Source organism: Bubalus bubalis, chromosome 19 (genome assembly GCF_019923935.1).
Source record: "Bubalus bubalis isolate 160015118507 breed Murrah chromosome 19, NDDB_SH_1, whole genome shotgun sequence".
Taxonomy (NCBI): domain Eukaryota; kingdom Metazoa; phylum Chordata; class Mammalia; order Artiodactyla; family Bovidae; genus Bubalus; species Bubalus bubalis.
The window spans coordinates 6,651,727-6,664,829 of NC_059175.1; the positions used below are offsets into that span (position 1 = coordinate 6,651,727).

A 13,103-nucleotide genomic window follows, 5' to 3' on the forward strand; every position below is an offset into this window, starting at 1 on the left:
ACTAGGGAATCGGACGATTCTTTTTCTGTGTCTTGGCCAGGAATGATTTGATCCTGGGAGTCTCAAGAAGAGTTCAGGAACAGAGTCAACCATACACATTATGATGACTTAGAAAAGAAGAGAATCCTTCCCCCATTTTAAATTCCCGTGAATTTAGAAAAGTAACAAAGTTTTCAGGAATGCTGTGAAAAGATAAAAATATACTCTAGAGTGATTGGAGGCAGTGAGCAGAGAAGAACCTTAAAAGCTTTTCCTGTGACTTTCAGTCTGAACTTCAAAGTTCAGGCATTGGGACATTTACTTTTGCTGTTCGAAAGCTGCTTTGACCTCTTCTTTTAAGAGGATAAGATTTTGTTTTACTGGCTTCCAAATTAGTATGGCTTTGAAAAAGGAGAAGAATAATTTTCTTTAATGTGAGCTGGCCAGCCAGTTATAGTAATTAAAAGGAGAGAAGGCTTTGAATTTGACTCAGGTTGAGTGTTATTTAGAATAAAATAATGATTGTTAATGCTCTGTTTTATAGTCATAATAATAATGGTATGATTGTGATCTTATTCAAAATAATGACATGAAAATAGCTATAGATACTTACCCCAAATGTAACTACAGATATTATCATCTAGATTATTTACAAATAATGGGATGTGATGTTAAACTTTTACCAGTCTGGTCTGCCTGTCTTGTCTGGGGCCTGTTAGGGACGTCACCTTTATTGATGTCTGCCCTGATCCGCATAAGAACTTTTGAGAGCGTTTTGTGAATCCAGTCCAGGAAGTCCTTATTTTCTACTTACTGTCAGACTGTGAAAGTAACAAATGTGTCATAAATAATATTTGAGGGTGTTGCCACTTAACAGAAAATTCCAAAGTTATTCTGTATTTGGGGCTAGGAGGAAGACTAGCCAAAGCAACTTTTGAACATTTCATTCTTCCCTAATTTTCTTGAGGTATAATTGACATAAAATTATATTAGTTTCAGTTTTACAGCATAATGATTTGATATTTGTACATAATGCAGATGATCACCACAGTAAGTTTAGTCTCCATCCGTCACCACACACAGTTAGAAAAGAATTGCTTTTCTTATGATGAGAACTTCTGAGATTTACTCTTTTTAGCAACTTGCAAATAGGTAGCACAATATTTATTAATTACAGTCACTATGCTGTGCCTCGCGTCTCTAGGACTTATGACTATATGAAAGATTGTACTTTTGATCCCCTTCACCCATTTTGCCTACCCCCTACCCCTGCCTCTAGTAACTACCAATCTATTTTTTTATATTTATGAGCTTGGTTTTTGATTTTTCAGATTCCACATCTAATTGAGATCATGTAGTGTTTGTCTTTCTCTGTCTTATTTCATTTAGCAGAACGGCCTTAAGTTCCATCCATGTTGTCGCAAACAGCAAGATTTCCTGCTTTCTGTGGCTGAACAGTATTCCATTGTATACATATGCACACTGCACCTTTATCCATTCATCCCTTGACGGATAGGTTGTTTCCGTATCTTGGCTATTGTAGTTAATGCTGCAGTGAACACAGAGGTACATATATTTGGGGTGGAGGGACTTAGTGTTTTTGTTTTCTTTGGATAAATACCCAGAGGCGGAATTGCTGGATCATGTGGTAGCTATATAGTGGCTTCCCCAGTTTATATTCCCATGAACAGTACATAAGGGATCCTTTTACTGCATATCCTCGCCAACACTTGTTATTTCTTGTGCTTTTGACCATGGCCATTCTAACAGGTGTGAGGTGATATGTCCCTGTGGTTTTGATTTGCCTTTCCCTGATGGTTAATAGTTAAAGTTATGACCAACCTGGACAGCATATCAAAAAGCAGAGACATTACTTTGTCAACAAAGCTCTGTGTAGTCAAAGCTTTTGTTTTTCCAGTAGTCATGTATGGATGTGAGAGTTTGACTGTAAAGAAAGCTAAGCGCCGAAGAATTGATGTTTTTGAACTGTGGTGTTGGAGAAGACTCTTTCGAGTCCCTTGGACAGCAAGGAGATCCAACCAGTCCATCCTAAAGGAAATCAGTCCTGAATATTCACTGGAAGGACTGATGCTGAAGCTGGAACTCCAATACTTTGGCCACCTGATGTGAAGAACTGACTCATTTGAAAAGACCCTGATGCTGGGAATGGTTGAAAGTGGGAGGAGAAGGGGATGACAGAGGGTGAGATGGTTGAATGGTATCACTGACTCAATGGACATGAGTTTGAGTAAGCTCCAGGAATTGGGGATGGACAGGGAGGCCTGGCGTGCTGTAGAAAAGGGGTCTCCAAGAGTCGGACATGACTGAGCGACTGAACTGGACTGAACTGATGCTCAATGATGTTGAGCACCTTCTCATGTACATGTTGGCTATTTTTGTGTCTTCCTTGAAAAATATACCTGTTCACAATCTTCTACCCATTTTTTAATTGGACTGTTTTTTGCTATTGAGTTGTATGAGTTCTTTGTATAGTAACCCCTTAATAGATACATAATTTGCAAGTATCTTCTCCCCTTTGGTAGATTGCCTTTCGTTGATGATTTCCTTTGATGTGCAGAAGCTTCTACTTTGGTGTCGTCCCATTTGTTTATTTTTGCTTTTATTTCTTTTGCTATTGGTGACATATCCAAAAAATTAATTCTTTTTTAAATGTTTAGTAGAATTCACTAGCGAAGCCTTCTGATCCTGGCCTTTTATTTGTTGGAGATGTTTTATTATTGTTACCATCTCCTTACTAGTAATCATTCTCAGATTCGGTTTCTTCGTAATTCAGTCTTGGTAGGTTTTCCCTCTAGGAGTTTATTCATTTCTTCTAAGTTGTCAAATTTGTTGGCATATAATCGGCCATAGCAGTCTCTTACAGTCTTCTGTGTTTTTGTAGTATGTTGTCACATCTTCTCTTTCATTTGAGTTTGTACTACAGGGAAGCCCTGGAGATAGTGTGGGTTTGGGTCTAGACCACTGCAGTAAAGTGACTATCTCAGTAAAGGGAGTCACAGAAATATTTTGGTTTCCCAGTGCATATAAAAGTTATGCTTACACTGTCCTGTAGTTTTTCAATAGTACAGCGCAATAGCATTATGACTTAAAAATAGATACATACCTTAATCTAAAAATGTTGCATTGTTTAATCATTAAGTTGTGTTCGACTCTTTGTGACCCCATGGACTGTAGCCCACCAGGTCCCTCTGTCCATGGGATTTCCCCAGCAAGAATAATGGAGTGGGTTGCTGTTTCCTCCCCCATTTTAAAAATACTTAATTGGTAAAAAATACTGATCATCATCTGACAATGCAAGGTTGCTTCAAACCTTTGATTTGTAAAAAAAAGCAGTTACCTGTGAAATGTAAGAAACTGAAGTATACCTGTCTTCTTAGGTTAACATTTTCCTTGGCAATATAGTTATCAGCTAGAACCATGAATTTTGGTAAAGTCAAGGCTGGATAGAGGAATTGGCTTATAATATAGGGAATAGTCCACATGCATAAAAAAGTCTCTGCTGTTATAAATAGAACACTGTAAGTTGGGCCTTTATAGTTTCATGGTGTTTTCTGGGCCTCTTTGCCCTCTGTTAAGTTTGCTGCTGCTGCTGCTAAGTTGCTTCAGTCGTGTCCGACTCTGTGCGACCCCATAGACGGCAGCCCACCAGTCCCTGCCGTCCCTGGGATTCTCCAGGCAAGAACACTGGAGTGGGTTGCCATTTCCTCCTCCAATGCATGAAAGTGAAAAGTGAAAGTGAAGTCGCTCAGTCATGTCTGACTCTGAGCAACTCCATGGACTGCAGCCTACCAGGCTCCTCTGTCCATGCGATTTTCCAGGCAAGAGTACTGGAGTGGGGTGCCATTGCCTTCTCCTCTGTTAAGTTTAGGTACCTTCTAAAGTGCCTATGGCAACCCACTCCAGTGTTCTTGCCTGGAGAATCCCAGGGACGGGGGACCCTGTTGGGCTGCCAACTATGGGGTCGCACAGAGTCGGACACGACTGAAGCAACTTAGCAGTAGCAGAGTGCCTATAATATTGTATTATAAAAATTCTTTCTTATAATGCTATAAATTTATTAAGGAACTGGAATTTTGTTTCCTTAAAACACTATTTTTTTGTGTTTATCATTAAAACAGAAACAATGGTATGGGCACAATTAAGTAAAACATTTTTATCTGATAGCATCAGGGATTTTTTTAAAATTGAGCCTTGATTTTAGAGAGTATGTTACAGAGTATAACGTATTTAATTTTATTTGCCTTTCCTGGCTTTGTTTCTATGCTTGGATAATATATCTTTTATTGTCTCCTTTATAAATTAACACAATAAATTATAAATTTTATTTTCCTCAGGTTTAGAGACCTTTAGCCAGTTGATTTACCAAAATTCTTATGGGACTGTAAGTATGATTATTGTATGTTACTAACATTATTGGATAGACATAATAAAACATTCTATAGGAAAAATGTCAACTTTTTAGCTATTTATTGCTTCTTGAATGTTTCTTCTCCTCAAGTGTGTTTCTTAGATGGTAAATGTAATTTTTACACTTTGTTTGGTTTTAAATTAATCTCTTATCCCATACTTGCATAGACACATGTAGTCATCACTGAACTGGAGAAAATTCTGAAAATAAATAAAAGTTTTCTTTTGTCTTTTAGTTCACTGCCAATGAATCCAACATTGTGGATTCTCCCAGGTTTCCTCATAGAGGAATCTTAATTGATACATCTAGACACTTTCTGCCCGTTAAGACTATTTTGAAAACTCTGGTAGGTAATTATTTTAATCCACTGTCTGTTCTGAAGAAGTGTTCTTTTATGTTGTTACTTTATGTTGGTCGCTATGCTCTTGTGCTGGTTGGAACAAGGGATTCATTTTCCATATACTAATATATTTCCGTATACTAAGGATAAGCAGTGGACTTTCTTCCCTCCCTTCCCTGAGAAATGTATTTCCTCTGCAGAGAAGTGGAGGCTCCCCTAGGGAATCACCCTCTTGTTTTCATTGAGGTGGGAAAGAGGCTAACCCAGTATTCAGTAGCATTGTTAAGGAAAACACTCAGTTTTAATGCTGCCTATTGGCCCTCTATGTAAATCTCAATTGTCAAATCATGGGTTGAGACTTTTCATGAGGAATACCTTACCTCTAGCTGCTGCTGCTGTTGCTGTTGAGTTACTCCGTCCGACTCTTGTGACCCCATGGACTGTAGCCCACCAGGCTCCTCTGTCCATGGGATTTCCCAGGCAGGAATACTGGAGTAGGTTGCAGTTTCCTTCTCCAGTATCTCCAGTTACTGACCTTTAATTTTGTGACCTCCACTTACTGTTTTGTAAGTGGTCTAGAAAGGAATCTGAGAGCAGCTTTGTAACTAAGAAAATGTTCCAAAGAAATATGGAACCTCAGGTGGTGGGAGCTGGGAAGCAAAGTTGACGTAACTCTTCTCTTACTGACTTTTTATTGGTTCATCCCTCCCATCACTGTCAGTTTATGAGGATCAGGAAGTTTTCTTGTACCTTCACCGAATCATTTATGAACATAGCATGTTATAAAAAAGTTATTTTTACATTTCCATTAAAACCTTGATTTTTTCTTCAAAAGACATAATTGTAATTTTTAATGAAAGAAATACAGGCTTAGCGTAAAAAAAAAAGTTTGAACATAGATATACATAAAATAGTGATCCCATAATCTCATTTACCAAAGACTGACAAATTTTTATGTCCTATTTATTTCATTTTAGACTTGAAGAATGAATTAACATATGATTCTTTTTCTATTGAAATGCAGTTGACGTACAATATTCTTTTAGTTCCAGGTATACTAAATCATGGTTTGACATTAGCATACATTATGGAATGACCACCAGGATAAGTCTGGTATCCATCTATCCCCATATAGTTATTACAGTATTATTACATTCTCAGGGCTTATGTATTGCGTAGCTGGAGGTTCGTTCCTCATAATCCTCTTTACCTATCTTCACCCACCCCCTTACCCTCCTGGCAACCGTTCTCTGTATTTGAGTCTGTTTTTGTTTCATTTTGCTGTTTAGGTTTCACAGATGGAGATCCTTGGTATTTGTCTTTCTCTGATGTATCTCTGATGTATTTAACATAATATCCTCTAGACTTACCCATGTTGTCACAATGGCAAGATTTCATTTTTTTATGGTGGAGTCCACTCTATTCTGATTGGAGAACTTAGTCTATTTACAAAGTTGCCATTGATGGATATATACGTACTGTCATTTTGTCAATTGTTCTGGGTTGTTTCCGTAGTTCTTTTTGTTCCTTTTATCTTCTTTTGCTCTCTTCCCTTGCCATGTGATGGCTATCTTTAGTGTTATGTTTGGATTCCTTTCTTTGTGTGTGCCTATTAATAGGTTTTTGGTTTGTAGTTACCATAAGGTTCATATATAACAGGCCCTGCCTCCTGTGGGGGCTGCTGCTCCCTGGGTGGGCAGAGCTGGGCCCTGGGGCAGCTGCCTGTGGGACTGGCTTCCGGGACTGGCGCTGGCCTGTTGATGGGCAGTTAAGTCTCTGGTGCTGACAGTCTAGAGTGAGGACTCCAAAACAGCGCTTGACATCCCAGTGTCAGCAGGCTCCCCAGATGGCTCCCTCTGGTGCTTTTGTTCCCAAGGGGATTCCCAGTAGTCTCCTGCCTCTTTGGGAGGCTAACATCAGCAAGAGGTTCTGACCCAGGCTTCTTAAAAATTAGTGCTTCTGCCTTGGGACTAAGAGTCTGTGAAATTTGAAATGCACAATCTGTCTCTTGTAGACCTTCAGTTCTCCCGTATTCAAGTCCTGCTGGCCTTCAGTGCTAGATGTTTTTGGGGGCTCCCTGTCCCAGTGTTGGACCCCCTGGTCTGCAGAGCCTGCTATGGGCTCGGATTCCTCACCCCTTTGGGGAGAACCTCTGCAACTGTGATAGCCTCCCATTTGTGGGTCATCTACCCAGGACTGTGGGTCTTGACCCACCTACTTGCCTCTGTGTGTTTCCATCTTTGTATCTTGAGTTCTGAAGACATCTTTTCTGCTAGGTTTCAGGTCTTTCTCATCAATAATTGCTCTTAATAGTTGTAACTTTGCTGTGTTTATGGCAGGAGGTGAGTAAGAGGGTCTTCCTGCTCCACCTTCTTGCCACATCTCGAGCAGGGAGGCTATATGTTCTGATTCTCTGATAGGGAAAGTCTCCATTTTCTTCATATCATCTTTTATATTTCACATATATATTATATTGTTTATTCCTCCATAGTGTACATAAAATCAGTGTCAGTGACCCCCAAATTTCTGAGAATGTTAATTGGATTTGTGCTGTGTGTGTACTGAATTTCTTTCATTTCTAAGGGTTGGCACTAAAATCTCAGAATTGTGGGAATTGTAAATCCCATTTTTCCTCTGCTCTATTCCCAAACACCACAATAGTGATAGCCAAGAGCTACTCAGAATTCATGAGCTGGCTCTCTTCCAGTAGGGCAAAGTTAAAGTTTTAATTTATGATATGCATTGTGTATAGGCTTTATGAAAAGTGAAAAGAAATGTATACTTCTTCACATCCTTCCCTTGTTGAAAAGGAAATTTTAAAAGGAAACAGACACATTGGGAACAACCCTGGATATAGATAAGTATTAATAAATTGGAATGTACATCTGTGGTATGTAATTGTTTTTCCCTTTCCTCTCCCCACTGGGTTCTTTCTGAGTCTGCTTCTTTTTTATTATAGTCACTAGTTTGTTGCATGTTTTAGATTCCACATGTAAGTGCTATCACAGTTTTTATCCTTCTCTGTATGACTTACTTTACTTGGTATCATGTCCTCCAAGTCCATCCATCTCGTAGATAGCAAAATTTCATTCTTTTTTTACTGCAGAGTAGAATCCCATTGTATATACATACACTACATCTTTATCCATTCACCTGTTAATGAACAGTTAGGTTCATTAACTAGTAGTTATGTACTGATTTTATGTACACTATGGAGGAATAAACAATATAATATATATGTGAAATATAAAAGATGATATGAAGAAAATGGAGACTTTCCCTATCAGAGAATCAGAACATATAGCCTCCCTGCTCGAGATGTGGCAAGAAGGTGGAGCAGGAAGACCCTCTTACTCACCTCCTGCCATAAACACAGCAAAGTTACAACTATTAAGAGCAATTATTGATGAGAAAGACCTGAAACCTAGCAGAAAAGATGTCTTCAGAACTCAAGAAGTAGGTTGCTTCTGTATCTTGGCAATTGTAAATAATGCGGCTGTGAACACTGGGGTGCATGTATCTTTTCAGATTAGTTTTTTTGTTTTTTTGGGTATGTATACCAAGAGGTGGAATTGCTGGGTCATACGGTAAGTTTTATTTTTTGTCTTTTTTGAAACCTCCAAACTGTTGGCTGTACCAATGTACATTCCCACCAAGAGTTTATGAGGGCTCCCTTTTCTCCACATTCCCACCAACATTTGCTGTGTTCTTTTTGATGATAGCCATTCTGACAGGTATGAGTTGATAAGCTCATTGTGGTTTTAAGGTGTATAAATTTTCAACCTGTTTGCTTGCAGGATGCCATGGCTTTTAATAAGTTTAATGTTCTCCACTGGCACATGGTGGATGACCAGTCTTTCCCTTATCAGAGCATCACTTTTCCTGAATTAAGCAATAAAGTGAGTAATTCATGTTATTGTTGTTGGTGTACAAAAATTTTTGGTATGGTTTCCTTAGAAGTTGGTAGCTTAAATGTTTCTTATTATGGATATAATTTAAGTGTAAAAGTTAGATATTCGTGGTTTTAAATTTTAATATGCTATTGCTGAGCATTTTAGGTCCACAAAACTGGTCTGCTTTTGTAATTGTTATCATAAATGTAAACATTTATGGGGCTATAGAAATACAAATTTAAAAGCTTAATGGATGTAGGAGACCTGAAGCATTTGTGATTAACATAAAATTAAATAATTACATTTATCAAGTAGCCCAACTGTACAAGTGTTTTAAACAGAATTGTTCTGAATTCTGTAAATGACAATTTCTTTTCTCTCTAAAAAACTGTATGAAGTAGGCAATCTTAAGAGATAATGGCTTCTTCGTAGAAAATAATGTAGTGTTAGAAGTGTTCAAATTGACTGAATTATAGACCAGTGAAGCAGGGAGCAAGCCTTACTACTGTCTCACTGAATCCCCTGTACTACAGAGCTAGTCACTGACAGCAAGAGAAGCTGCACGTCTCATGCAAAGTTGTAGATATGAAGGGGCAGAGCCAAGACCCTGAATTAGTCCTCTGGTCACAATTCCAAACCTTTCCTTAAAGTTTTGATGTGGTTTGGATTGAAATCCTAGCAGCATTCCTGTTGTTGTTTGCTTTTAACATGGAAAGCTTCAAACATATACAGAAGTAGAATTTAATGAATTCCCACTTCCTCATCTCTCAGCTTCAATAATCAAGTAATGGCCAATCCTATAGCACCTATATCCCCTCCACCATTATTTTGAAGGTAATCTCAGACATCATCTCTTATTGGTAAAAAGGCCTGTTTAAAAATAACTCATTATCACAGCTAAAAAATTAGCAATAATCCAGGTAGCCAATCATTATTCATGTATGCCCAAGTGCCTTTTTCTTTAAAAAATAATTTTTTTATTTGCAGTGGGATGCAAATAAACTCCATACACTGTGGTCAGTTAACATATCTGTTTTATGGGTGCCCATCCCTGACCATGTCTTTTTATTTTTCTTTTATTATTTTCATTGAGGAAACGAAGCTCAATTTGTCCTGTAGTTTTCTACAATCTGGGTTTTGTTGATTGCCCGTCCAGTGTCAATATGTTCTTCTGTCCCCTGTATTTACTATAAACTTGGATCAGGTCTTGATTCAATACAGATTTCTTGTTGGGATTGGAGAAGACAAGACTACTTTTTAAGGAGTTGAGCATTTATTTATATTTATATATTTATACCTTGAGAGATGTGCCATAGTAACACTTTTAATGGACCTTTATTTTCCACTGATACTGGGTTCTAATTTTTCAAGAACATAAAACAGGACCAAAGGTAATCTTTAATAAAAAAAAAAAAAATCAGGGCATCTCAAGGGGAATTTTTACTGCTGGCAGTAATTAAAGTGATCTTGAACGCCAACAGCTATGTTTTGTAATAATGTGTGAATTATGATTCTAAAACTGACAAGGGCAATATATTCAGAATTTGCACTTTGGAGTAGAACCTTTTATTTCTGTTATGTCATATGGTCACATGAGGTTGAAATAGCGTGATGGTCAGTTCAGTTCAGTTCATTCGCTCAGTCGTGTCCGACTCTTTGCAACCCCATGAACCGCAGCATGCTAGGCCTCCCTGTCCATCACCAACTCCCGGAGTTCAAACAGACTCACGTCCATCGAGTCAGTGATGCCAGCCAGCCATCTCATCCTCTGTCATCCCCTTCTCCTCCTGCCCCCAATCCCTCCCAGCATCAGAGTCTTTTCCAATGAGTCAACTCTTCGCATCAGGTGGCCAAAGTACTGGAGTTTCAGCTTTAGCATCATTCCTTCCAAAGAAATCCCAGGGCTGATCTCCTTCAGAATGGACTGGTTGGATCTCCTTGGTGTCCAAGAGACTCTCAAGAGTCTTCTCCAACACCACAGTTCAAAAGCATCAATTCTTCGGTGCTCAGCTTTCTTCAGAGTCCAACTCTCACATCCATACATGACTACAGGAAAAACCATAGCCTTGACTAGACGGACCTTTGTTGGCAAAGTAATGTCTCTGGTTTTGAATATGCTGTCTAGGTTAGTCATAACTTTCCTTCCAAGGAGTAAGCGTCTTTTAATTTCATGGCTGCAGTCACCATCTGCAGTGATTTTGGAGCCCAAATAAATAAAGTCAGCCAGTGTTTCCACTGTTTCCCCATCTATTTCCCATGAAGTGATGGGACCAGATGCCATGATATTAGTTTTCTGAATGTTGAGCTTTAAGCCAACTTTTTCATTTTCCACTTTCACTTTCATCAAGAGGCTTTTGAGTTCCTCTTCACTCTCTGCCATAAGGGTGATATCATCTGCATATCTGTGGTTATTGATATTCCTCCCGGCAATCTTGATTCCAGCTTGTGCTTCTTCCAGCCCAGCGTTTCTCATGATGTACTCTGCATAGAAGTTAAATAAGCAGGGTGACAGTATACAGCCTTGACGTACTCCTTTTCCTATTTGGAACCAGTCTGTTGTTCCATGTCTACTTCTAACTGTTGCTTCCTGACCTGCATACAGATTTCTCAAGAGGCAGGTCAGGTGGTCTGGTATTCCCATCTCTTTCAGAATTTTCCACAGTTTATTGTGATCCACACAGTCAAAGGCTTTGGCATAGTCAGTAAAGCAGAAGTAGATGTTTTCCTGGAACTCTCTTGCTTTTTCGATGATCCAGCAGATATTGGCAATTTGATCTCTGGTTTCTCTGTCTTTTCGAAAACCAGCTTGAACATCAGGAAGTTCAAGGTTCACATATTGCTGAAACCTGGCTTGGAGAATTTTGAGCATTTCTTTACTAGCGTGTGAGATGAGTGCAATTGTGCGGTAGTTTGAGCATTCTTTGGCATTGCCTTTCTTTGGGATTGGAATGAAAACTGACCTTTTCCAGTCCTGTGGCCACTGCTGAGTTTTCCAAATTTGCTGGCATATTGGGTGCAGCACTTTCGCAGCATCATCTTTCAGGATTTGAAATAGCTCAACTGGAATTCCATCACCTCCACTAGCTTTGTTCGTAGTGATGCTTTCTAAGGCCCACTTGACTTCACATTCCAAGATGTCTGGCTCTAGGTGTGTGATCACACCATCATGATTATCTTGGTCATGAAGATCTTTTTTGTACAGTTCTTCTGTGTATTCTTGCCACCTCTTCTTAATATCTACTGCTTCTGTTAGGTCCATGCCATTTCTGTCCTTTATCAAGCCCATCTTTGCATGAAATATTCCCTTTGGTATCTCTAATTTTCTTGAAGAGATCTCTAGTGTTTTCATTATGTTCTTTTCCTCTATTTCTTTGCATTGGTCTCTGAGGAAGGCTTTCTTATCTCTCCTTGCTATTCTTTGGGACTCTGCATTCAGATGTTTATATCTTTCCTTTTCTCCTTTGCTTTTCGCTTCTCTTCTTTTCACAGCTGTTTGTAAGGCCACCTCAGACAGCCATTTTGCTTTTTTTGCATTTCTTTTCCATGGGGATGGTCCTGATCCCTGTCTCCTGTACAATGTCATGAACCTCCGTCCATAGTTCATCAGGCACTCTATCAGATCTAGTCCCTTAAATCTATTTCTCACTTCCACTGTATAATCATAAGGGATTTGATTTAGGTCACACCTGAATGGTCTAGTGGTTTTTCCTACTTTCTTCAATTTCAGTCTGAATTTGGCAATAAGGAGTTCATGATCTGAGCCACAGTCAGCTCCTGGTCTTGTTTTTGCTGACTGTATAGAACTTCTCCATCTTTGGCTGCAAAGAATATAATCAATGTGATTTCGATGTTGACCATCTGGTGATGTCCATGTGTAGAGTCTTCTCTTGTGTTGTTGGAAGAGGGTGTTTGCTATGACCAGTGCATTTTCTTGGCAAAACTCTATTAGTCTTTGCCCTGCTTCATTCCATATTCCAAGGCCAAATTGGCCTGTTACTCCAGGTGTTTCTTGACTTCCTACTTGTGCATTCCAGTCCCCTATAATGAAAAGGACATCTTTTTTGGGTGTTAGTTCTAAAAGGTCTTGTAGGTCTTCACAGAACCGTTCAGCTTCAGCTTCTTCGGTGTTACTGGTTGGGGCATAGACTTGGATTACTGTGATATTGAATGGTTTGCCTTGGAAATGAACAGAGATCATTCTGTCATTTTTGAGATCACATCCAAGTACTGCATTTCAGACTCTTCTGTTGACCATGATGGCTACTCCATTTCTTCTAAGGGATTCCTGCCCACAGTAGTAGATATAATGATCATCTGAGTTAAGTTCACCCATTCCAGTCCATTTTAGTTCACTGATTCCTAGAATGTCAACATTCACTCTTGTCATCTCCTGTTTGACCACTTCCAATTTGCCTTGATTCATGGACCTGACATTCCAGGTTCCTATGCAATATTGCTCTTT

General features: G+C 39.0%; 1 protein-coding gene across 1 annotated transcript in view; it reads left to right on the forward strand.

Moving 5' to 3' along the window:
- LOC102398732 (beta-hexosaminidase subunit beta) overlaps nucleotides 1-13,103 on the forward strand; it is a 34,394-nt gene that overhangs the window by 12,789 nt on the left and 8,502 nt on the right. Inside the window, exons 4-6 of the mRNA XM_025270858.3 lie at nucleotides 4,335-4,381; nucleotides 4,644-4,754; nucleotides 8,546-8,647. Coding sequence (XP_025126643.3) covers nucleotides 4,335-4,381; nucleotides 4,644-4,754; nucleotides 8,546-8,647 — 260 coding nt within the window. The remainder of the gene's footprint in view (nucleotides 1-4,334; nucleotides 4,382-4,643; nucleotides 4,755-8,545; nucleotides 8,648-13,103) is intronic.